The sequence below is a fragment of the Tachypleus tridentatus genome, chromosome 2 (assembly GCF_004210375.1).
Source record: "Tachypleus tridentatus isolate NWPU-2018 chromosome 2, ASM421037v1, whole genome shotgun sequence".
Classification (NCBI taxonomy): Eukaryota; Metazoa; Arthropoda; class Merostomata; order Xiphosura; family Limulidae; genus Tachypleus; species Tachypleus tridentatus.
This window is the reverse complement of record NC_134826.1, coordinates 29806313-29834204: the sequence shown is the minus strand read 5'-3', so window position 1 is coordinate 29834204 and position 27892 is coordinate 29806313. Positions and strand designations below refer to the sequence as shown.

At 35.5% G+C, this 27892-nt stretch overlaps 1 protein-coding gene and 1 pseudogene across 2 annotated transcripts; one reads left to right on the top strand and one right to left on the bottom strand.

Moving 5' to 3' along the window:
• LOC143240183 (THAP domain-containing protein 2-like) lies at window positions 1-12532 on the bottom strand. Its single transcript, XM_076482244.1, has 2 exons — window positions 590-12532; window positions 1-134 (listed from the first exon to the last, which is right to left on the bottom strand). The coding sequence occupies exons 1-2, from the start codon at window positions 765-767 to the stop codon at window positions 73-75; spliced, it is 240 nt and encodes a 79-aa protein (XP_076338359.1). The 5' UTR covers window positions 768-12532; the 3' UTR covers window positions 1-72.
• LOC143245458 (eukaryotic elongation factor 2 kinase-like) lies at window positions 2479-27892 on the top strand (annotated as a pseudogene). Its single transcript, XR_013025628.1, has 9 exons — window positions 2479-2792; window positions 4874-5172; window positions 5532-5692; window positions 18364-18513; window positions 18950-19179; window positions 20240-20414; window positions 23942-24093; window positions 26122-26237; window positions 27071-27892. The product of XR_013025628.1 is annotated as a eukaryotic elongation factor 2 kinase-like (transcript).

Sequence of the window (27892 nt, the reverse complement as noted above, 5' to 3'; positions counted from 1 at the left end):
GTTGTTCTTTTCTCCTTTTGGTCACTTCTCTTCTGTTTTCATATTTACACAATTCAGCAGCTTTCTTTCTCTTCAGGGGAGAACGTGTAAAATGAAATATGGATAAGGTGATAGGGGATCATCACTTTTCATCCCTGTAACAGAGTACAATAAGTTAGTTAAGATATAGATCTACAGGCATCATCAGATAATATTTATATATATAACAGGTACACTGTACACTTTTAACTGAATATATATATATATATAACTGAATATGCTGAACATTGTTTAACAACTGAATGTACAGCCAACAAAGTAATTATTTGCACACTTTTTAATCTTGTGCCAGTTGTGGTTTTCTGATGAATCACTTAAATTGGTCCTTTAAGAGATATCAACATTTTGTCTTAATGTACAAATGGCTATATAACCTATTCATCATGAATGATATTGTTCCTTCAGTAAATTTACTATTCAGTTATTTAAAAGTAAAAGAAAAGTGTGCAAAAAAATTTCTTTCACTGGTGCTGCAGTGTTTTCTGCTATACATATATCATGCATGTAAGTTTCAATTTATTCAGCCTGGCTATAGATGAATTATACATACCTGACACAAAATGTTTACTACAAAGTCTGGTGTGCTCTGTGGGTGTCCAGTTTTTCCTATTGACAGCTGCAATCCATCGTCTTCTTCGTTCGGGATCTTTAGGAAATCTGTAGTATGACACATTTTCCACCTGTCCATGTCGATTTGAACAGTTAAATACACAACACGAGTATACCATCGCGCACTTTTGACTATGAATCACCCTTGTGTTGGAATATAAACACGCCGAGCGTGCCACCCATCATGGCGGTCAGCAGTAACTAGGTAAAGAGTGACGTCACACGCAAAACTTCTATAATGGGAATGGGAATCGCCCACATTTAAACGAAGTCAAACTAAAAATAAGTCAAATAATCAAAATATTGGTAGTTTGTGAGTGCGGTATTAATATTACTTTGCAAATGGCAGCCTTCTGTTAACGCCACTTTTTTGTTTTTGTAAAGATATTTGCTAATTTTTTATCACCAAGGGTAGCTCTCAGGAACGAACCACTTCGAATGAGAAAAGACAAAGGCCTAGGATGCTTATAACTGCTGAGAACCAGTCCTAGGTTAAACGTTAAGGAAAATAAGCACGTGCTTAGGACATCAAGGGAGGGGGAACCACAGATTTTTCTCCTAGCTATCATGCCCTTAACCTTTTCACTGCCACACTCAACTTTAGTTGATCTTTCTGTAATTGTCCTTATCTGCCGTGTTCGACTTTACTCTGTATTGTTTAAAAAAATGTTTTCTTTGGGTCGGTGAGTGACTAAGGCTTCGAGAAACTACTAAACTTTGTATCTGAAGTAAGAAGTCATTGATTTGCGAAAGATTACTGTAAAGAGTAGTACAAAATGTTGAAAAACTTCAGGTAAAAGATGATCGTATATTACGATGTCTGACCTTGAAGATAAAATAATCTTCTCAATCATTCCTTCTATTGTGGCTATTTATAAGAAATTATAGGCAATGGAACTGTTTTGTTTTACCTTTCACTGCTTTATTCAGTCACATCTACAGAAAAATAAGATTATAATACCACAGAAACATAAGTCAAACAAAATGGTGACAGATGTGTACAGAGACGTGGCTAGTTTTATGTTTTGTCGGCTTCTCTATCCGTACATTATAGTTGGATTATTGTCTCGTTTGTTTTAGTTTTGTTTGCGTTAGGATTGCATTATTCAAGTGTTTCTCACTGAATCTTTTTTGAGCCATAATTTTTTTGCTTCATCCAGCTTGCTGTAAAAAAAAAACCTCATTTGTGTGTGAAAACATGTTTTGAAATTTATCATACAAAGAAAAAATTTAGAAAGGAATACCAATATACTAATGCCACCGTTCATAGATTACATGTAACCTATAAGAGTATTTGGGCGTGTATGTATTTCATTGTGATTATGTAATAATATAAACAGATGTGACACTGAGATTTACTTAGGAAATAACTCAAAACTTAAGACCGGGAACCCTTGTACTTATCCCTATTCATGAATAACTAACAAAATTTTGTCAAATATGCTATTTTCAGACTCAACAATGGAGATCACAACTATATTCTCCTTACCTTTTCCTTGATCCTATCGTGACGTCTTAATGCCCCGACCCGGCCCTCTGGTGATATTTTTATGAGACGAACGAACGTGCAATCCGAGACAGAAACGTACAGGGTAGCTCCTAAGTCCCTACCCATCCATATGTTATTGTGTTATTTTCAATCACACATGTATTATAAATTTGTTTCTTTTCCTTCAGAGAAATATGGCTGATATAAGCCCATTTACACTTGAAGAGCGCATTGTGACAAGTACGTGGGTACATGAGCGCAAGAATACTGGTGACACCCTGGATACAATAACTGGCAAATTTAGAGAAAGAATGAATAAGGATCCACCAAGATGAAAAACGATGTTGAATTGGGAGAGCAAATTGTTTGAAACTGGCAACATTAAGGATGCACCTCGTTCAGGAAGACCAGTTACACGTAGAGAGTCATATGCTGGTGTGGAAGAGTCAGTAATTAACTCACCATTAAAGTCGACAAGGAAAAGATCAGCTGATCTTGGTATCCCGCGAGCAATCATGCAGACCTTTATGAAAAAGGACATGAGAGTTAAAGCATGGCGACCCACTTTTGTGAATGAACTAAGTGATGCTGATAGAGAAAATAGGAAACTGACGTGTTACTGCGAATCTTCAATACGATCCATTCTCGAAGAAAGGTGATGTTTACGGACGAGTGCGTAATTTACCGTTCGAGTCGAGCACGAAATGTTTACTTCTGGGCAAAGGAGAATCCTCATTATTATGAAGAAATTGAATACAACACTCCGCATGTCATGATGTGGGCAACACTTAATGCGCGTCATGTTATTGGACCATAATTCTTTGACGGGCTAGTAAATCATACCTCATATCTAAACACGTTACAACAATGCTTTATACCGAAACTTGATGTCCTTGGAATCAGAGAGGAGGTTTGGTTTCAATAAGATGGAAATCCGACTCATTATGCCCTTACTGTGTGAGATTATCTTAATGACACTTTTCCAGACAAATGGTTAGGTCGTGGTTCTGTAACATCCCCGGCACCCATGAAATGACGCGCAAGAAGTCCGGACTTGACAACATGTGATAACTCTCTTTGGGGATACATAAAGGACATTGTGTCTAAACAACGTTGTAATACTAATGATGAGTTCAAGGCAGCTGTTACCGCGGCATTTGGAACAATAACCCCTTCTATGTTGGGGAAAATGTCTCACAGAACATGGCCCGTAAAAACAACGACGACAAACTCTTAAGTGTAATCAAACTATTTTGCGACTATAAATTCAGATCAGTGTGTGTTCTATTACATTTCTGAAAAGTTGGAAAAACAATTGACTGATCGGAACAGTCTAAAGGCGATAATTCGACCTTTCAGGTGAAGCTGCAAAAGACTTCGACATGTACAACATGATTCTTAAGGTTGTTATGTATACACTATACTAGTAGTAGTAGTACAGTACTGTGGCAAATCAAATATATCAGTTTAGGATTGTCTGAAAAAATGCATGATTAAACAAGTTCATGTGAGCAGGATTAGTACTGAGTACTAGGCTTAACGTTACTGGTCTCAGTTACAGTGTATTAGCATTAGGCCTAATGTTAGTGTCGTTATCTGAGAAGTCAGTCACAATAACGTTAGGCCTAAATACTACAACTACTTTAGTGTAAGTACATTGGAAACGCTACTGTAGCCTGGAATAATGAAGAGTACTCTTCCCAGTTTAAGGTCATCGTTTTGAATTTGCCTTTTCATCCAAGCATGCAGTTAAAGTTTCAGACATATGCCTATATTGTTGATGTATGGTTTGTTGGTTCATCTGAAGTTCTCAGGTCAAAACTGAGCTCAAAGTTGAGATTACAACTCATTCTTCAGATATTTGATTAGGATTGAGGCACTCTAGCCAAGGCCTAACTCAGTATTTAGTAGTTAAAGGTGCAGTACAGTTTACAGTTGATTATATGTTATGTGTGTGTACCAGTACATAATGATCACTGTGTATATAGGCTACTACAGTATGTGTTGTTGATCACAAATTGTTTTGGAACACTCTTTAGCTCACAATGGATTTGTATATTACCATTGACATTGCTTCTTTCATACAACTACCATGGCAACAACCTTAATGAAACATTTGCAATGACTGAAAAATAATTTTCAACCAAACAGAATGCAGCAAATCAATAAAAATATTTATGAATTCATGTCTGTGTGCTGATGGACTTAGGTCCTAGGATAACTTTCTGACAATCTTTGTCTAAATACAGACCTAGAGTTTAGTATGTTTGACTGTCTTACCGATGTTTTTCTTTATGAATTTCAGTGTTTTTCTTATCATTATAACTATATAAATAATCCATATTCTTTTGTGTTTTTTATTTTTGTTTCTGTACTTTTCAGAATGCAAGATGAAACATGTTCAATTAACTGGTGCACAAAACAGAAAACTGGCAAAAAAGAACCAACAAAAGGCTTTAAATTTAGTGGCTAAGACTATAAAGCAGACTAATTTTTCACTCAACTTACACAACATGATCTTCCAAATCAAAACCCACCTCCCCGATCAGAAGTCACTTCTACTTCATCTGACTCTGACAAGATTGAAGTTGAACCAAGCTCCACACCTACAAGTACCACTTTGTCCACTTCAAGGTTAGGACATCATGATGACGTTAAGGTTTCACAGGCTGGCTCGACTGGCACAGGTCTCACAACTGATCTCACTTTGCCTGTAAATTCTACTGATATCTCTAGTGTTAATTTTGATGGAAGTTGCTCAACAAGACAGACTGAAGTTGAAATAATTGCTGAAAATGAAAATCTAATGGACTATGGTAAAGTGCTTCGGTCTACAATAGATGAAGAAATTAAAGCAAAAGATCCAGGGTTGTGGCTCGACTTCTCTGTCGCTGATGTGGCTTATTGGATTGCTTGTGGACCCACTGATTGTCAACACCAGAATGGGCCATTTGGCAAATTTTGCCAGACTTTCATAAGTGGCAAACTAATGAGATACTGTTTGCAAAAACTTTTCTTTAGGGTAAAAGTCAATGGTGAGCAATACAAGAGAGAGTGGTTATTCTATTCACCAATTTACTGCTTTGTTTGCAAACTTTTTGCAAAATTTTCCTCGCGTTTTGTTGAGAGAGAAGGGTTCAGTGACTAACGAAATACTATTGTAATTGATCATCATGAAAGAAGGACTACTCACCAAGACTCTATGCTAACATACTTAACTCGCAGACAAGGTTTAGGCTTGCGACAAGAGTTGGAAAAACAAAGAAGAGTGCCATTACTGGGAGCATGTCTTGGAGCGTGTAATAGCTGTTATTCGTACGTTAGCTAAACGTAGCCTGGCTTTTTGAGGAACAGATAAAGATTTTGGTTTACTGTAGAATGGGAATTTTTTTAGGGCTGCTTGAGCTTATAAGTCAGTTTGATCTATTCTTAGCAGGGCACATTTATAAATATGGAACTTCTGGAAAAGGAAATCCTTCTTACTTGTCTAAAACCACCTGTGAAGAATTCATTGAACCAATGACTCAGAAGGTTCACACGTTCATTGTTGATGAAGTAAATTCTTCTGGTTATTTTAGCTTGTCAGTTTACTGACAGATATATCACATATAGATCAGTAAAGTATTGTAGTTCGTTACTTAAAAGATGAGCAGCCTATTGAACGCTTTTAACCTTTCTGGAACTAAAAAGCCATACAAGTGAGGAAATGGCAAACCACGTATTGCAGTACTTATGTGAAGTTTGCAAACTTAATTTTTCAAAATGTAGAGGTCAGTTTTACGACAATGTTACTAACATGCCTGGGCGTTATAAGTAGATGCCGCAAAATATTTTAGGGAAAATAAGTTTGCCATATATCTGTCCCTATGCAGCCCATTCACTAAATCTGTCGGTCGAAGTGCTGTTGATTGCTATCAAGTGGCAGTTAATCTTTCTCTATAATACATTTGCTCTATACCTTTTTTCAGAATCAAAAACAGCCGGTGGAAAATTCTTAAAGCTTGTCTTGGAAATGAAAGTGTGTTAAAATCCCTTTCTGATACCAGATGGGAGGCACACGCTATGGCAACAACAGCAATTTTGAAGTATTTCTTTAAGATTTTTGAAGCTTTATAATGTCTAGTTGAAGACCAGTCACAAAAGGAGACATTAGAAGAGAAGCAGATAATATTGCATATAAGATGCAAGAGCTAGAATTTGTTTTTATGTTGATCATGTGGGATGAGATTTTGCAAAAGTTTCATAAAGCAAGTTCTGCAATATGAGGATGTGAACTTAAATCATGTGCAGATCTGTACGGGTCATTAGCTAGCCAACTACGCACTTTAAGGGATGACTTTAAAAGATTTGAAGCAGTTATAAAGGAAATACTACCAGATGTTGATTACAGTGCAGCTCAAACTCGCAAACATGTCAGAAAGAAGGTACTCAATGACGGAGATGCATAAGACGTAGATCTGAATGCCAGAGATACATTTCGTATCACCTTCTTCTATACAAATGTTGACAAACTAGAAACCCAGATGAGAAGGAGAGGTGTACAAAGAAATAACAAACAGATTTTCTTTCCTAAGTGATGTGCCAAATGATGTCATTTCATCTGCTGAAACTGAAAGGTACTCTCAGTGTTCCCAAAAGCTAACTGATGCTTACCCAGAGGACTTGGACAATAATCTCTCTGCCGAGCTTCAGTAGTTCATAAGTTCAGTCCAACAAAAACTGTAAGAACCAGATTCAGTCTGCTGAACTTTATAAAATAATTTTAGAAGACCAAACTGAGTGTGCGTTTCTAAACGTAGACGTTGCATTTCGTATATTTTTAACATTAATGGTCACAAATTGCACAACTGAGCATTCATTTTCTCAACTCAAACATATTAAAAATCCCAAGAGAACAACTATGCAACAAGACAGGCTGGGTGCCTTGTCTCTACTAAGTATAGAAGCAGATTTGTTACTCCAAATTAGTTTTGAAAACTTGATCAAAGACAATTAAAAAATCTAGAAGAATTTCTTTTTTAATTTAAATAAATATTAAAGGATAAGTAAATAATTTGCTTTGACGATTTTAAGTTTAAAGTGAGAAATTGATAACATCAAAGTGAAACTTTTTTGAATAAAAGGGTTTTGAGTAAATTTTTCATTTTTGTTAACATCAAAGTGTGAATTTGTGAACATCAAATTGAGAATTGTTAACTCAGAGTGAAAATAAATATACAGTAAAAATAATTATTTTTACTTATTCTTCAAAGAAGTGATTTCCCTCATCATTACTAAACAAAAGGCCTCAGTCATTGCTTGATTTTGATCCATGCCCAGTGAGTTAAATAAATAAAATAAAAATGTTTTATTTAATATAGTTATGGGGTCTGACCTGGAGGAAAATTGAAGAAGGGTTATAAATTTTCAAATTATTATTCACTTTCAGCACTTATTTAGTCTTAATGTCTTGGCGGTTGAGCAATGGAGGAGCCGAGGGGGCACCATTGTTGTCCTTAATTCGGCTCTGGCTGAGATATTGAAAAATTAGAGGAATCAGATGAAGATGAACAGGAATTCGATCAAACGTTTTTGGTGGATGACTTGAAATCAGTGGAAGATGAAGAAAGTTTAGAAAAAAGAATCTGAAAGTGATGATTGATAATGTGTTAAAAACATTTAGGTCCAAGAAATCTTGATAAAACTGTAATAGAAACCATGAAAGTGGGCATGATCCTCGATCGGCTGATGGCAGATGTTCTAAATGCAGATTGTAGTAATATGTTTTCTCCACAGAGATTGATTTACAGTTTGATGATAGCAATGGAGGCACGTCTGGAAATCATATGTGTTGTGTGCAGTGAAAAACATCTCAAATATAAAAGAAACCACCTTGAAGTACCATACAAGGACATTCCTTTCAAACTGGTCAAGAGCTCAGTTTGGTGCACCCTTTGCAAGAACTACTTTTGCATTAAACGCGGGTCAACATGCTGGTGAGACTGGCACACCAAGGCCCAGCATTGGTACTAGATTAAAGGTAAATCTATTACAGATAATATCCTCAACTTTTGTGTTTCTGTGACACATATGTATTTCTATGCATTTTTGCTTTCGAGCTCAGGCCAAGGGACAATTTGATTCCCTTGGGTCAGGGCTGATAGAGTTAAGTAAGTAATTTATCAGTCAATTATGTTTCTTGCATTTAATTAAGCCATCCTGAAAAACAATATCAGAAAATAATTGAAACTTACTCTTTTATTTATAAATTATTGATTTACGGTAACATGATTATAGTAAGATAACCTGAATGTATGTTTTTCCAACAATTTACTAATTTTATTACAATAAAGATTTTGCAGTGTGACCTATACAAAACGATGCCATAACACTTTGGAACAACATATAACCTATTGGTTATTCTTGGCTGTTCCATCTTCTCCTTGTAAGACACCTCCGTCACAGGCGCCATCCTAGTAACCTTTCTCTGAAATCTTTTAAACAATTTAATGCCTCTGTTGAGGTAAGGAGCCGAAGACTGAACACAATATTCCAAATTCAACCTAACCAGTTACATGTTCTGTGAAGTAATAACTTCTTAAGATTTGTGTTTAATATTTCTGTAGATACAATTTGAAATCCTATTTGTCCTACCACTATCAACATCACACTACTTATACGGCTTGAGAGACTGATCAACCATTATAGCCCTCCAGTGGCTCAACGGTATGTCTGCGGACTTACAAAGCTAAAAACCGGGTTTCGATACCCGTGGTGGGCAGAGCACAGATAGCCCATTGTGTAACTTTGTGCTAACAACAACAACCATTACATCAAACCTGTTTTCTTTCATGACACTGTTTAGGTTATTTCCATCCAAATTATACTTATAATTCAAATTATTAAAACCCACATGGAACATCTTCCATTTATTTTCACAACTCACTAAATGACCTAAACCATTTTGTAAAGCAGCGGCATTCTCTTCACAACCAATAGCCAATAACTTGATATTATCATCAAAAGTAAGTAACATATTGACTGTTTTTCATGTCATTAATGTAAATCAGAAAAGAGCAATGGTTCTGAGACTGACCTCTGAGGTACATCACTTACAACTGAACTCCATTTGTAACAAACTTATGCTCTCATCCATCAAACTACTCTTCTATCTAAGTATTTAACTTATCCTCCACACATATAGATAAGTTTCTTTACAAGTCTTTTATGTGGTACTTTGTCAAAAGCTTTCTGAAAAATCCAGATACACCAAATCTACATCCTTAGCCTCATCTAGACAAGCAGTAACTTTTTCAAACAATCTCAAAATATTTATAAAGCAAGATTTTTGTTAGTGAACCTATGTTTACTGTCCAATAAAAGGTCACATGTCCCCTTCTTCAACTTCCCAAAGAGACTCCGCATCGACTTTCTCCTCACCGTCAAACACGACTTCGATTACTTACACACAAAACTGTTCCAGAGATTTGATGTCACTATCGGTTCGCGTCGCGCGGAACACATCGAGATTCGAACTCGCTTCACATTGTGTCCATCAAATCTCAGACAGACTTTGCTCCCTATATATAGGAAGAAATTTAATGACATCACGACCCAATAGTACGGTGTTCCTAAGTGCAATAAGAGGAAAGAGCCAAAACGGGCAAGTTCCGCGTCGGCATGCCTACGTCAAATCCGTGCTCATTTTTGAGTGAAAATTTTGTGAAATTTCATGTTTGTGACTATCCAAAGGAAATCGACGATTCCCTGGTCGTTCTGAGGGTCGCGGGTTTGCATCCCCGCCGCGCCAAACATGCTTGCCCTTCCAGCCGTGGGGGCGTTATAAAGTTACGGTCAATCTCACTATTCGTTGGTAAAAGAGTAGTCCAAGAGTTGGCGGTGGGTGGTGATGACTAGCTGCCTTCCCTCTAGTCTTACACTGCTAAATTAGGGACGGCTAGCAGAGATAGCCCCCGTGTAGCTTTGTGCGAAATTCAAAACAAACAAACACTAGTCGTATTAATGTTCGATAAAAGCCTGCGCAACGACTCCCACCACACGGTCACACACTACTACGAGTCGTTACCCACAAAATTTTCCGCATCGGACATCGAACCGACGGACCCTTCGCCAACTTCAACAAGCACATTTCTAACTTGTACTGTAACACTATCAAAATATATAGTATGTTATTCTTAAACACTATTGTGAACACCATCCCGAGAAAAAGTTATTTCTCTAGCACTTTGCCATTCAGATTGTCACAGCAAACAGTTTATTACCACGTAGATCACAGGAGAAGAGACTTACCACCTTCCACAGTGCCACGAACACTGTCAAAACAAACAGTTGATCATTGTGGCAAACAACCCTATGGTCACGATCGCGAGGAAGACTTATCACAATAAATAGTCCGTTACTTGGCACTCTGCCGTGCAGACAGTCACAGCAAAGACATAGTACCTCCCACAGTGAACCGAAAGTTGTCACAACAAACGGTTTACTGCCTGACACAGTGCATACGAACATCATTACAACCAACTCTTTATTACCTGGCACATTACATATGAACATTGCAAGAACTAACAGTTTATTACCAAAATACACTGCCTAGAACATTGTCAGAATAAACCATGATGATTTTATATATATATATTATTAGAATAAAGAGAGTCAATTCACTGACACCCTTCTTCATACATTATCAGAACTCATATTCGATTACGTGGCGTGCTGGCATGAACACCAGCACTACCAAACGGTTGATTATCTAACACACTGCCGCTAACGTAATCAATACAAACAGTTGTTTACAGGGTATGCTGGCATGTTGATCATTACCAGAAATAGCTTACAGTTATAATCATTGATGACGAGAAAACCCACTAGTAGATGACACGATTGCGGGATTTATATCTACAGAACACACACTTAATTTTTTCAATCACATTAACTCTATACATCCCAACATTAACTTCACGTGTGACCAGGAAAAAAACAATCAAATATCATTTCTTAACCTCAAAATTACAATAATTTGGGCATTCTCCAAATATGTAACATCAGCCAGCTCATTCATCAGACTCTTTTAATTTCAAGTCTAATCTTAATCAACTTAATCATAAAGCTTTAATGGCCAGTTTCGATGTTATATCCTTCTTTACAGAAGTTCCAACTACTGAAGCCTGCAAGATAGCCTTGGAACTCTATATCCGAGACCCTAACCCATCTATAGACATTGCCAGCAACCAATTAGCAACCCTCATAGAATTCACCACGATGAAGACAAACTTCATGTTCAACAACCACAATTGTATACAAACAAATGGCCTAAGCATGGGCAACCCAGTATCACCAGTTCTAGCCAATATTTTTCAGACACAAGTTGAAACACAAGCAATTAACACAGCATTATATCCACCACTATACTGGTACAGATATGTAGATGACACGGTTGCGGGATTCAGATCTACAGAACACACTTAATTTTTTCAATCACATTAACTCTATACATCCCAACATCAACTTCACATGTGAACAGGAAGAAAGCAATCAAATATCATTTCTTAACCTCAAAATTACAAGAACCGATACACAATTTAAAACAGAAATCCACCGAAAAATCACCCACACTGGACGATACATTTCTTGGGACTCAGCACATGAAACAAAACAAAAACTCAACATACTAAGAAACCAAATAAACACAGCCATAAAACTATGCTCACCAGATAAAATTAATGATGAATTAGGCAAAATAAAACAATACTTTATCAACATCAGTAAGTTTCCTCCACAAACCATAGAAAACATTATACGCACATGCCTAGACAAAAAGCAAAATCAACTAACAAAAGTAAATAATCCCACGAATTAAAAAAATCACGAAACCATATACTGCTGCATACCATATATTCCTGACATCAGCAGAAAAATAACCAACATTTGGCAAAAACTAGCAACAAAATATGGCATTCCAGTTAATACCAAATTTATTCAAAAACCAGGCAGAAAACTGAGGTCCATACTATGTAAAAACTACACTGACAAACACCACAACAACGTTATTTATAATATACAATGTGATAACTGCCACGACTTCTATATTGGAGAAACAAGTAGAGAAATGGAAACCTGATACAAAGAACACAAAAAGTCACCACACGTTTTCGAACACAACAAATCAAATAAACACAACATAACGATAAAAAACATCCAAATACTAAATAAAGAAACAAACATAAACGTAAATTAAAGAAACCTTACTTATACAACAACTCAAGCCCAAAATAAACCAATACAAAGGAACATCTTTTATACCTATATTAATAAATATAATCAAACATCTAAGTAAGCACGCCCTCTACATTCCTACACTGAGTTACACAACCCCCTTCAAACATGTGGTCAGCTATCGGTCAGTTACCTCTTTCTTTCTTTGTGAACTTGTCGATGACCGACGTTGTTTGCTCCTCTACGTAAAAACTTTCTCAACCCAAACCAACCGTTTTTACATATATTTTTTTTTCAGCTTACATTTAACTGGGACACTTCCACGAAAGTTATCACAACAAACAACTTGATGACTATCACATTACTGTCATCAGAACAAAGACTGTAACAAATGAAAGAAACAACTTTACAATCTGGCACAGTGCATGCGAACATCATCACTTCCGACAGTTTGTTGCCAGGCGCTCTGCATGTGAATATTACGACAACAAAGAGCTCATTAACTCGTCCACTGACGTGCAGATCATCGCTATAAAAACTTACTACCTGCCACAGTGCCCCGAACACAATAATAACGAACAGCAAACGTGTAGATCGTCGCAACAAAGACACAATACTACCATGAACACTGTCAGATATATTATCAAAGCAAACTACACACGAACATTACCACTACCAATAGCCCACTGCCACGAACAGTATTATTTCCAACAGTTCATTAAGTGACATCCTGCCGCGAACATCTTCGTAACAAACAGTTTATTAACTTGCACACTACCATCACGGAAAGCAGTTTGTTACGAGGTTCACTGCTATGACCTTTGTTACTGAGAATAGTTCATTCACTGACACACCGCCGCGAATGTAATTAGAATAAAACAGTGACGTCTACAGAGGGAGCTTCGTGACGTCATTACGATCATCCCGTTTTCCAGGAAACGTTTATTTCTTGGTGAACCTTTCTCTGTAAGCGTCTCATTCCCTGTACTATGTAGCCTATGGCGAGAGTGTATGTGAAAAGTGGTTGGGGGTGTTTTAATTTAGGGATGACTGAATATGCGTACTTAGTTTCACTGTGTCGGTATTTGGGTATTGATGTTAAATACCCAGGAGGGTCAGGTACATTTGACCTCTTCCTCCCTCCCGAACGATTATAGCGTCTGTCTTTAGGGTTTGTTTGTTTTTTGTTGTTTTTTTTTAGCTTTGGGTCAGAGTAAAAGTATAACATCATACTCAGGCCCATTTCAGGGCTCAGTCCATGCATGGACGAACAAGAAGGTTTTTTTTTTTTCCTTTTATTATTTCTCTTGTGTTTTTTTTCTTCATTTTTTATTTTTTTGTATTTTCATATATATATATTTTTTTTTTTTGTATTTTTCTCCTTTTTCTTCATGGGGAGAATGCTACTACTACTTGTAGTAACACACACACCCCAAAAAAAAAGTAATAATAATTATTATTATTCAATACTTGAATAATAATGGCGTCACACTTTAGAGAAGTTACCATATACATATATATTATATGTATACATTATATCACTGGATATAATGATCCAGTGATCATATACACATGGAAATGACCTGCGGATTGTTTTGCATCCATAAACGTTATGGATTAACATAACGGGTGCTATGTTAATCCAGGCAGGTGATGCATATTCTATTATTCAAAACTTGAATAATAATTCACTAAGAGAAAAAAAAAGTAATAATGATTAAAAAAAAAAAAATAATAATAATAAAAAAAAAGAAACAAGGACTAAGTGTCTAGTGCATAGTGGCCAGCTTGTGTTACATTTCTTAAATACATGTTAAAAGGGGAGAGGTATTTAGGACTATTTACATCATGTACGTGGTATCTGTCGAGATCACACATTAAGTCATTCTTATGCCAATTCTTATTGAAATATTTTAGAGAATTATGCAAGAGTCTTTCAGATATTGTATCTATGTTTGCATAATTGTGCATGAATGTGGTTGAGGTGCTACGTGGTACTTTATATGCTGAAGTTAGTACTGAATTTTGTATACGTTGAAGTTTCTGTACATGTGTGGGTGCTATGTTAATCCAGGCAGGTGATGCATATTCTATTGTTGGTCTAATGTACATTTTGTAGATATGCGTACTTATTTAAAACTATGGTTATATGTTTAAATAAAAGAAAGGTGCCACCTGGAAGCCGATTGGGCGAGACATAAAACCGGTACGAAAAATGATCTTGAACAAATATTAAGTTTTAGGAAATTCAGCTTTCCAATTTCACGAAGAAATAAGCACAGAATAAAGTTTGTTTGTTTATTAACTGAAAAAGATTAAACCAATAAGCAGCAAGATCACTGATTCCAGGATCTAGATTTATTCTGGACGGTTGAACAGTCTTTAGACTGGCAATATCCAATGAGCTCCTTCTGTTATTCAAGCTGCTTTAGTTTCAAATCCCGTTCAATGCCAACGAGAGTAACATCGTGAGAGGAATGACCGGATTGGTTAAAGGTGTTGAACAACCAAGAGGTCTTTTTCGATGTTAATGGCAGATTCGAGGTTGTTGAAACGTTCTCTGAGATTTGTTTGTGTGTGTCGTACGTTTTGATGATCATATTTTTGCGCTGTATAGTATTGATTTTACTCACACTGCCTTGACAGCATATAGAGATGGCGACGTATGTACAGTTTCAGCTGAATTCTTTCTGTCGTGCTCCAGTCACTTATAAACAACTTTTATTATCACGTAGAGGGGAATATTCTCTTTCTGTTGGTTATAAACTTGAGCTACTTAGTAAGTAGTAGGTGTTACTAGTTGAGAACTTTCGAATGATTTGAAGGTTTGAATGGCGGAGCCACTCTATTTGCTAAATATATTCATATTTCGGCAGTGGGAGGTTCTTATTCTATATTCAGTGATTTTCTATTTCTCAAGTTAAGAGTTTCTATTCCGTTAGATACTCGTCCATGTCATATGGTGGGCGTCATAATATAAAAAGTGAGCATGTGACACACACACACACACACACAAAAACTATACTTAAGTTGTCTTTTGTTTTTCTTCACACTTCCTTCAGAGTTAGGAAGTCAAAACATATATAAATCTAAAATTTACATTGTAGACTACGTTTTGATACCAATCTCACAGACGTAAGTAGCAAAAATGTTATTTGATAAAAAGAAAATCGATAATAACGCTCTAATCGTCTCGTGAAACCTGCACTTTCACCTACACGTGCGAAATTGTTAATGGTGTTTTTATTTGTCTCACGCGTGACTTCTTTGTTGTATATATATTTTAAAGTTTCATTGCTCGTGCTTGTCAGGAAATGAAGTCAGTGGCTTTAATAATCTTGCACTTTTGACAACGGGCTTTGTTTATAATAGCATGGACGAGTGGATTGTAATTTACTTTTGTGCTAACAAGGATATCTGCTTTTTCGGAAGGAGACAACAGGAACTTGAAGAAATATCTGTTTAGGACGATCGTTAAGCTGCAGGAGACGAAAATGTTTTTGTTTTTCAGAATTCGCCAAAAGTCTCCGAGTTTAAACTGATAGGTAATAATGAGAGGAATTTTGTTTCACAGAACTTTAGTACTGCTCTGGTTTTGGATGTTGTTTCGTTTGGTGTGAGAGGGGTGGCCGGTCTCTAGGTTTTCTGTTGTACTTTTTTGTACAAAATTCCGCTTTCGAAGAAAAACTGTCACGAAAGGCGCAGGCGAGTAATCACAGATGAAACTTGATTGGTTTGTGAAAGGAGTTTGCACGCGTGATGAATTCTTTCGGTGACTTAAGACACCGGTTGTGTGTGTGTGTAGAAGAAATTTCCATCGGGTGGCAACCGTCCGTCAGTACTAATATCCTCTATGGAGTGAAGAAAGTGGGTAGTATACTTCACGCAGGGAATACATTTTACGTGCTGGTCACCAGAAGTGGACAGCTTCTCAGTAGTAGCAGTGTTTCTATTAGAAATTATGGGTTGGCCATAAGTGTTTGGGATAAGACATAAAATCTAACTAGCAAAAGCTTGTCTGGGGTAGAAAATAACTGAAACTCGTGATGGCGAGAATCCCACTTGAAGTGAAAATGTATCTGAGGATGGCTGGCGTGGGTATTAACACTTTGTTCAAAATATAGCAGAGAACAATGTTTCGGCCTTCTTAGCTCTTCTTCTCTTTTTATGAGCTTGAAGATAACCTGCGAAAGTCGGTACGATGTCTTCTGCTATATTTTAGCCAAAGTGTCAATACGCATCCAAGCCATTCTGAGATGTAAGTACTGAAAGATTTTTCATTGTTTTAAAACAAGGCGTTCTTTGAGCTCATCACTTATGGTCTTAATAAACAGCTTCCGTGATGTAGTTTTCTTTCTTACAAATAACAGTAGTTTCACCGTTGTCTGTTGGCTCTACTGTGATACTAAGGTTCGACTTGAGGGGTAGATTATTGTGGGAACTGGAACACTGCCACGGTCGAATTCGAGCGCGTCGTCGACCATCGTGCAGTCTTCGCCAGGTTGTTTTTGTTCACAAACAACCAAGAATATCTATCGGTGACACGCCAGGAAAGCCCGCCAACATATGCTACAGAGAACATGTGAAAAGTTCCACTTTGTAGGGCGTCTAGAGGGAGACCCGCCGCCACAGAGTGGTCTGAGCTATACTCCGATCCTTTTCAGGGCAATGTCCATGTACTACTTACGTATATTTATCGATATTATTTGCCCTATCAGTAGGAAGTCGAGTTTCATAGTGGCTTTTTCCCCCTCCCTTTTATATATAAATATATATATTTATTTATTTACTATTATTATATTTTATTTTGTTTTTTATTTTAATTTATTTTTGTGTTTAAAATATGTGTTGATCGGGGAGAGATGTTTAAGACTAACTTCATCATGTATGAGGTCCCTGTCTAGTTTGCATAATAATTCATTTTTCATTCAAATTTTATCGAAATACGTTATTGTACTATGTAGGAGTCTATCTGGTATGGTTAATATGTTCGAATATTTGTGTATGAATTGAGATGATGTAGTTCTTGGAACCCTGTATGCCGTTGTGAGGAGTGTGTTTTGGATTGTTTGTAGTTTGGTTTTAATTATTTTATTGTTTACAGTTATCCATGCTGGAGGTGCGTAATCTATTACTGGTCTAATGTATGTTTTATAAATTTTTAGTATGCTGTCTGTAGATGCTTTACTGTTTTTACCAGTTAGTCTCCTTGCATAGTTAGTTCTTCACCAGACTTTATTTTTAATTTCGTCGACATGATTAATCCAAGTTAATTTTGAATCATAGGTTAGACCTAAAAATTTTGCTGATGGGGCAGTCTGAAGTAGCGTGCCATTCATGTATATTTCTGGCTGTTGTTTTTTGTGTTTTGTCAATTTCGTAAAGACTGCAAGCTGTGTTTATTTTTATTCTATATTTTTGACAGTATTCGCTTATTCTATTTAGTTGCGGTTGTATGCGGCACTTTTCCAGACTGCCACATCATCTGCGAACTGTGAAGATGATGGATGATGCAAGCTCATACACACTTAGGCCTTAGTGTAGCATTACTTTCATAGTCAGACAAAATAACCAGTTCTGAATGTTTCACCACATTAACTTAAGTCATGTGTCAATCAGTTATTAATGAAGGTTATTTACTAACTTCTGTTTAGACCACTAAATGTTTATGTCAGATACTTTCTAATGTTGTGCCTCTGAATGTGTGAATAAACTGTATATCTGTTGTCATCCTAATTCTTTAAATAACATTAAAACTTAACAAGAAATGTCCAAACAACATTTGACAGTACTCGAAGTCCTGTCAGTTAAGATGGTACATGAAGTGCTGTCAACTGAGAAAGTACATGAAGTGCCGTCAACTGATATAGTTCCACTAGTGCTAAGACATGATTGAAAAACTTGAGTAAAAGATGACATTTTCACTTGCATCAAACTTTTAAATAAATATGGAAAAGCTGTCTTTTACTGTACATACTATACGTGCAAAATAAATGTATATATTTTTTTAATAGGTAGACATATTCCAAATGTATGTTATAGGACTCTTCAACAGACCTGGGAAACCTCTCTACCATTTGGAACATTACACTGAAGGGAATTACATCAAATATAATTCAAACTCTGGCTTTATTAGTAGGGAAGTACTTCGATTGACCCCTCAGGTGTGTAACTGCTTTTTACCATCTACTAGGTAGGAACTTGTATACTTAATATTATCTGCACTAAAAGTCACTTTGGTTAGTTTAAAACCATGGATACTAAGCTAAGTAAAGCAACTGAAGGACATTTTCAGTGCCCCCGTTCTTCAACACGTGTCCCCCAAAATAATGCATGAAAACCAAATGAAATTTGTTTCGTAGTTTTGCTCATAATACTTTTAATGAACAATATTTTCATCATATCTTCTTCCTTTTTTCTCTCCAGTGTTTAAACAATGTGTAAAATGTAATGTTGAAGTTATCATTTGAGAATATTATTGGCACAGCTATCAAAGCTATTTTTCAGTAAATCTGCGATATTTTTTGACAACTGACTTGATTTATGTTCTCTGTTCTATGAGATTAAGTGAATCATTTTCAAAATACTGGTTTCTGTTAGGCTATCAGCCATTTTGCGTTTGAGCGATCAGGTCATGAACCAATCGTGGTCGGCATTCAGGGAGTTGGTGACTTGTATACTGACCCACAAATCCACACAGTATCAGGAAAAGAATATGGGGATGGAAACCTTGGAATAAAAGGAATGTCATTGTTCTTCCACTCACATGTTCACCATTTGACCTTGCTCCATCAGAAAAGACAGTCAGTACGAAGATGATGCAAACCCAGGTATAATATTTAGTTATTTTTGTATATTGGAGTCTCAATGACTCAGCTCTAAATCTTAAGGCTTATAACACTCAAAACTGGGTTTTGATACCTGTGATGACAACAGCACACGTAGTCTATATAAAAAACAGATTAATTAGTTCGGGTATAGTGTTAATTCACTGTCTTGTTTTTTTTTATAGACAAGGGTTTTGATGATATATAAAGCGCCCGTTTCTTCACTGGGTTTGAAGAAAATTATGTTTGATTTATTTTATTTCAAGAAAGAATAGAATATTTATTCTGTTTTATTTATAATATTGGTTTCACATTTATAATTGTTTAAGTAATTTGGATAGACCGAAGGGTTATGGAAACATAGTTTTTAACGTTAAATCAGTGTGATATGTATAAGTGATCAAAGCTTATTAACCACGTATGATTTTATTTAGGAACAAAACCCTTCTTTGTCTCTTTTATTTGTTATTTTTTATGTGATATTTGTAATAGTTTTTAGACACACTCTTTACTGGGGTAATTCACTAGTAAGCTAAATTATCTAGGCTGTTTTCTAGGCTGCCTTCCACTACAAGGTTTCATTCAGTGAACATGTTTGTTTCCAGTTTTAAAACTATATGATATTTATATGTATGTTTTGATGAGATAAGAGAACATTTTTTGTTCCTATTATTTGAAATCGCGTGCTACATTACAGTGAAATATAATGGCCCCTGAAAATAAGCCCTTTCTCTCTTTGTTTGAGTTTGTTTGTTTTTGAATTTCGCGCAAAGCTACTCGAGGGCTATCTGCGCTAGCCGTCCCTAACTGAGTGGTGTAAGACTAGAGGGAAGGCAGCTAGTCATCACCACCCACCGCCAACTCTTGGGCTACTCTTTTACTAACGAATAGTGGGATTGACCGTCACATTATAACGCCCCCACGGCTGGGATGGCGAGCATGTTTGGTGCGACCGAAATTCGAACCCGCGACCCTCGAATTACGAGTCGAACGCCTTAACACGCTTGGTCATGCCGCGCCTTGTTTGAGTTTGTAAATCAAGTTTCTTATTTTGAATGATTAGCAGTCTTGCAAGACTAAAGTTCGTGGAACAGAGGAGATTTGTATTCTTCCTTCCTAGTATGAGCGATCTCATCTGACAGAATTTCTGCGTGCTCTTACTCCGATGTTCAGCGATTCACCCCCAGATAGTCCCATAGAAGAACCAAGAAGTAGTGAAAGTAGCAACCGCATTATGAGTGAAGGATGAGTCGGTTGACTGCTGTAACCTTGGTAACAGCTCAGACTATTGTATTAGATCTTTACGAAGGAACAGATATGACTCTGAGAGCAATGCGACATCAGTCGATGTAAGAATGCTTGTTAGTGTTCACATTTCTTAAAATCTGTTTGTGCTCTGATAAAAAAACAAAGAAAAAGACTAATAAAGTTAATATGTACTTCTGTCCATAAGTTTTGATGTTTCACAAGTTTAATATAATTCAGGTTTCTTAAAATGAACTGTTTATAGGTTTTATTTCACTTTCATTTCGTTATGTGGCCAACAGTCCTGAATTTCAGTGAATGAGATAAAAGACTTGTAAGCAACATTCTTATTAATTGATGACAATAAGAACATTAATCCTTTTGAATATATTGAAATACATTTGACATCTTAGAACCTATTTTAAAATCACAGTAGTGTCCATAGATTTCTTAAAAAACCCTTTCATTAGTAGATGGGATGGATGAACAGTTTACAATTTTTATGTTGTGTGTGTTGTTTTTTTTCTCTTTGAACAATGTCTCATGCTACAGTAAATAATGTTTTAATCTTTCTAGGAACATGAACCTGTAGCTTTTAAAAACCTACTTGTTCGTAAGTCTCGCCCTTCCTCTGTCTGTAATGAGGTCCAGCTGAGAAAGTTGATGGAAAATACTGACAACATAATGTCAGAAATTTCTGTGCTAGGACAAGTGTAACATTATTTTAATATATATATATATATGTATTTATTTATATATTTGTAATATATATATATACATATATATTTATTTATATATATATATATTAATTATTTTTGAGCATTTTATTAATTAACAGATATAGTGATTTCTATGGAAGGTTGTAAGAGCTCACAAACAACTTGTGGTCAAATTACTATTCTCATTTCAATAGTACTTCTTTAAATACATTACTTGAATGGTCACTCGTAATTCGCGGGTTCGTGCCCGCGTCGTGCTACATGCTCGCCCTCCCAGCCGTGGGGGTGTATAATGTGACGGTCAATCCCACTATTCGTTGGTAAAAGAGTAGCCCAAGAGTTGGCGATGGATGGTGATGACTAAGTGCCTTCCCTCTAGTCTTACACTGCTAAATTAGGGACGGCTAGCACAGATAGCCCTCGAGTAGCTTTGTGCGAAATTCCAAAAAACAAACAAACAAACTTCTAGAATGATACAAAAAAATTCTAATAGCAGACGCTTTTATCTGCAAGGCCCCTTCCTTAGGCCTAGCACTAGTTAAATATTTATTCAGTTGGTTCATATTTGATAAAGAAATAAGTTAACATTGTAACTTGTGGACATTTTCTTGCTTTAGTTTAGTTAGGGCTGAACTTTACTTAATGCCATCGATAAATAAACTTAATGATGTTGTTCTATGACCTTAACGTTACACCTTTATAAAGACTTTAAGCTTTTGACAGGTTGCTTTATAAAATAAATTCTGTCCTTTGTTTATATTCGGTGAAATGAAGTGCATGTACATACACATATAGATAGTAAGATGTGCATGTGTTTTCAGGATAGACAAAAACCATATGTTATGATAGGTTAAGGATAGAAAAATAATAGTTTTCGTCAGATTTCAGGTGGTAGGTATGACCGTACAAAGTGAACATGTACAGTGTGTAGTATTAAACTAATTATTTCAATCATTTTCTGTAAAAAACTTAATGAGGAAGCACATGTGGACGTACGGTCCTGTACAAGTGAAAAGTTGTTGCAAGATGCCTAAGTAAAGGGAGTTCTCTGGTTCTAGCATTCTTTGTTTTCAGCTGCACTAATGTGGTGTGTAGTGGTAACGTAATGGGTGGATAATGCGTATTTAAAATACATAATTACTATGTCTCACTGCTATTGTTAGAAGCTAGTATAAATTCCTAGTATGCTTGGTGGCATAACCTATAGTGTGTAACACACTTGCAAGCATCATGTATGCATAATATTGTGATGTACTCTAATGATGGAAATTCTATCAAATTTATCATTAAATCAACATCTAATTGAATATCATTGGATATTAAAGTATCAGATTAGGTCTTATGTATGTCCCTTCCTTAGTAATGATTACAGTGTACTAATCTAGTTGAAGAGCATGAAGGTTACAGACTGTTTTAACAGTGCTTAAAGTTTATTGCGTATGTTTGGAACTTTTAATAGAGAACTTTAAAGTTCACTTAATTTCTGTGGTGGTCACAATGAACAGTATTCTGGGTGTCACATTCTCTGTTTACTGTTCATGTCTTCATTTGTTTGAAGTTACACAATGGGTTATGTGTGCTCTGCCTACCATGGGTATCGAACTTTGATTTCTAGTGTTACAAATCTGAAGTAATACTGTTATTCCAATGTGGGGCTAATATTCATGATTAGGTCTCAGTTGGTATTATGTTCGCAGTTTTGGTTTCCATAACTATGAAAGGATATATACTTATTGGAGAGGTGAACACGTTGTGAAACAAATCTAGGAATAGAAGGATTATCTTACAAGGATGAGTTAGAATCTCTTACGTTATCTTTGGAAGAGTAATTTTATGGACACTTTGGAGAGGTGAACACGTTGTGAAACAAATCTAGGAATAGAAGGATTATCTTACAAGGATGAGTTAGAATCTCTTACGTTATCTTTGGAAGAGTAATTTTATGGACACTTTGGAGAGGTGAACACGTTGTGAAACAAATCTAGGAATAGAAGGATTATCTTACAAGGATGAGTTAGAATCTCTTACGTTATCTTTGGAAGAGTAATTTTATGGACACTTTCAAGGATACGTGTGGGGTTGCTAAGATAAAGTTATCTGATTTAATTTATTATTTTGCTTTATCCTGAATGCAAGGATACAAGTTTAAAATGAGGGTTAAGTCCCAGTTAAGACAGTTTAATTTTTCATTGAATGCTTGACAGCAATTTGGGAGGGAGAACCAATAATTTTCTGAAGAATAAACGATGAATTTAAGTTTCTGTTTTTCTTTTTGGATGGATGGAGAGTCCACAAAGTGGTTAGGAGGCCATTTGGTGTTTTAGATTATGGATGGTGATATAGTAATTTTTAGACTGTTCTAGGTGTTTTTTATAGTAGGTTTCATCACTTCATGAATGATAAATATTCTCATGCCTGTGGTTCATCTCTGTTGCATTATTTATCTGACTTCAAGTGATTTAATTTAAAGAAAAGAGGAACTTTAAACTATTTCATGCCTGTAAGTTACCTCAAAAACCACTTTCAACATCATTATGGAAGATGCTTCCATAAGACCTAGCCCTTTCTCTCCCCCAATGTTTCATCAATAAGTTTGTAGGCTTACAACACTAAATCTTGGGCTTTGATACCTATGGTAAGCAGAGAACAGACTGCTTATTGTGTAATTTTATGTGTGACAAAAACAGTGTAAGGATTCTTTCAAAAACAACAAATCACAAAAAGAGTTTTGTATAATGTGATGAAACTTGTACGTGTCTAGGTTCATCTAGAAATGGCCAAATAACATGAACTGGGACGATTTTTGGCAGAGGATGCAGAAGAGTACAACCACGGTTCTGCCCTCTTTCACATGCAGCATACTGCAGATTGTGGTATTATGGAGGCCATGATCACCATGGCTCGTCTCCTCTTACGTCTTCAGACTGACTTATTGGTTGGAGACTCTGTGTCTGTGAGTATTATATACACATCCATATCTATATATGTTCTGGGCCAGTCTTTTACATTAGGTCGTATGGAAGAGGCTTAATGGAACTAGTTTTTGTGTAAGATCACATGAACAAGGTTTTCTGGGTTTGATTTTCGTTTAAGGTCACTGGGACAATGCTCGCTGGACCAGATTTTTATGTAAGGTCATGTGTAAGATGTAAGATGTTTAATAAGACAGACTTTTATGTAAGGTCATGTGTAAGATGTTTAATAAGACAGACTTTTATGTAAGGTCATGTGTAAGATGTTTAATAAGACAGACTTTTATGTAAGGTCATGTGTAAGATGTTTAATAAGACAGACTTTTATATAAAGTCATGTGGAAGAGGTTTAAGCAGGTGAAATTATTATAGATGAATTTGAAACCATAAAAGTGGTAGATTTTAGATAGGTTTTAAAATTATTTCTATCAAAATGAACCAGGATTGAACCTTGGCCACAACACCACAAATCCAATCCATTTCAGGACTTCTCTCAAGGTAGTAGCAGCTTAGCACCAGAAGCATTGAATATAAATTAGTTAATTATTAATGTGCAGTAATAATAATAATAACATAATTAGCCATAATACCCTGTGCAAGTGTAGCAAATACTTATAAATTCACAAACTAAACTTTGGGGAATCAAAACTTTTGTGTGTGTGTGTGTGTATCATGCACACTGTTTCATAGGTTTTACTTGTGAAATGTGCATTTTAAATGAAATTTTCAGGTAAAGAAAGAAACATTTGTCTTTTTTCTGTAATGTTTTATTCCTTAAGAAACTTTTTAATATTCAGACTTAGTCTGTTTTTTGTATATTAAAATAAATGTTTATGGTTGGTTAATGGCTTAGTGTAAGAGAAAAGGGAGTCAAAAAAAGAATAACCACCAAGATCTTGTCAGTGATTCTGTCAAAACTATTGCTTTTGTTTAAAAATTAAATTATGGAACTTTTATAGTTTATTAAACAGAAGAGAAAGGGAACAAAACATTTTTATTACTTAACAATGGTTAATAATTGTTGTAATAGTGTTTATACTTTGTACATTTAGTTCATCTTTCACAGATAATTATATTAATAATAATAATAATAAATACACGTATCTTAAGTTTTTCTAAATGTGCATATGTGCTATTACCATATTGTCTAACAGAATAAATGAGGAAATACAGAAAAATGACATGGTTTGTTCCAATGTTGCTGAAAGTGTTTAGTTAATACATACACAAGACTTCTATTTCTTAAAAACTGCAGAAAATATACCTAGAGCCCAGTACGGCCAGGTGGGTAGGGTGCTTGACTCGTAATCTGATGGTTGTGGGTTTGAATCACTGTCACACCAAAGGTGTACTCTCTTTATAATGTGACATTATAAGATGGGGCATTATAATGTGACAGTCAATCCCACTATTCGTTGGTAAAAGAGTAGCCCAAGAGTTGGTAATTGGTGGTGATGACTAGCTACCTTCCCTCTAGTCTTACACCACTCAGTTAGGGACAGCTAGTGCAGATAGCCTTCACGTATCTTTGTGCAAAACTTCAAAACAAACAGTTATATCTAGTCAAACAATAAGTTGGTGTTAAAACATGATATAGAGTTCTTATATTTCTTGATCTTCCCCTGCGTGATGGATGTAATTTTGAAAAAGTGTTTTAACGTAAAAGTGATGTTTGGCTGTTCCTCTTACATACATACACATAATTCTAGGACTACAGGTAAATGTTACTCTCCCATCTTTTAAAATAAAAATCAGTCCTTACCATACAATATTTATCAAACCTTCCTTTAAACTCCCTCATTTAATGAATTCCACCCCATCCGAAGACAATCCCTTCTTTGCCAGATGAACCATAAAGAAGATAAGTTGTTTTATTGTTACATGAATGACACAACAAGTCTTTTTCTTCCATTAAAAGAATGGAAATAAAAATATAGATTTAAAAGAAATTGTTTTGGCATGATAATTGTAAAAGGATGGCCTTAAATTGTTTTGCTTGTTTATCACAGGATAATCTGGAGAAGGGTGTGGAATACATGCTAAAGGCTGCCAAAGGAGGCAACAGAGAAGCAATGATTTTTATGGTTAAAGCTTATGATACTGGAGGAAACCTTGGGCTTGTCAGGTGTCTTGCTTTATTTATTCAGAGTATTGACAAAGGAATATATTTTGTATTACTGTTTTCATTATTAAATGATTAACATAATAAAACTATCCTTGATGAAAATATATTGTCATTCATTGAATCAGTTACAAAGTTTGTGTGTCTTATTGAAGCTAAGATTCGTATCACCCTGCTAAAGCAGGTTGAAGACCAGTTGACACATATTGTGTTAGATTTCACAGTCAGTAAGTTTGTGAAAATAAGCCACTGTTTTAAATGAGTGTTTCTAGTTGTACAGAGCTGTTTAGTGAAGACTAAGAAAAACCATTAGTGTCTGTTTAGCAAGTAGGACTACACAGTTTGGTTTCCAAATAGTTTAAGATATATGTTACCATGAATTGATATGTTTTGTAAATGTTACTTAGACTTGTAAAAGAACTAATTAAACTAGAGTCCATAATTATCAGAGATAATTATCAAAGACTACAAATATAAATATGTGTAGTTAATTGAATATTCTGGTCTAACTATGAAATTTTATAAAAGTAATATCATAATGCAGTAATTCTTTAGTTGGGTACCCTTACTGTTATCAATGTCTCCTGCTATAATCGTAGCAGTTCCTTGTATGTTTCAAGCACTTTATAAGTTTTAGGTTAGTTATAAATCCATTTATTAAGTTGACACTGAAATAATCTCCATAGAAAACAATATATCATTATGTAAGGAATACAAGTAGCTAACATTTAGGAACTTAAAAAATTGTATGTAATAAAAAAATTCTATGACTGAAATGACTCGGCCAACTGCCCAAAAAACTTATAAGGACATACAAGGATGTAATTCTCTTCTAGATCTTGGAAGGAGGCAGTTTACTGGTATGATAGAGCACTCAATATGGAGGAAATTGACACAGGAGGAGAATTTGATGCATGCATGGATGATCCTACCTATCAACTGCTGTCACGACAAGCAGACCTGTATCGTCAGGGAGAGTTTGGCCTTGAAAAAGACCTTAACAGAGCAGGTGGGCATATGAGAAGAACGGGTTGTTATGTATAACAGTGATAGAGTGTCAGTGCCAGGTTCCACATGTACAGTGATATACTGTCTGTATATCTGTGTTATTATATGACATACACTTGTGAAATAATAGTAGTTTATCTGTATATAAGTGATCCATGTAGTGAAATGGACTAGTTTCAAAAAGTGAAACCCAGAGAAACAAACTTTTAAAATCAGTGTTGAAGACGCAGATGGAACATGGAATGATTTGTGAATTTAAAATCTGAAGGTACAATCAAACAATATAAAGACTGTAAAAGTTACTGCAGATTATAGTAGTTTGGAAGAAGATTGGTGGGACTAGCTTTAAAAAATGTGTTCCTGGAATTTGTTACTTATGTTTGGATAAAAAATAAACTGGTATAGAATTTGTAGATTTAATATTATAACCTGCCTGTGTGGAAGGTTTTTAAAGTTTAGCATTGGTCTTGAGAACTTTTGGTAGAGACAGCTATGAGATATTTAGTGGTGTATATTCGGGTAATTGGAAGTTTAAGACTGTATTAAAATACAATAAATTGTGACAGTCAGTTTGTTACTTCATGTTCATTTGTATTGTTTTTTTCAGCCATACTGGATGTTTCTACAGTTTTTGCTTGTGGAATATATTT

Bases quoted from the DNA above. Each gene is read 5' to 3' on its own strand.
- LOC143240183 (XM_076482244.1), bottom strand. From the start codon at position 767: ATGGTATACTCGTGTTGTGTATTTAACTGTTCAAATCGACATGGACAG. The intron at 135-589 runs GTATGTATAATT...ACTCTGTTACAG, and splicing joins TAGTAAACATTTTGTGTCAG to GGATGAAAAGTGATGATCCC.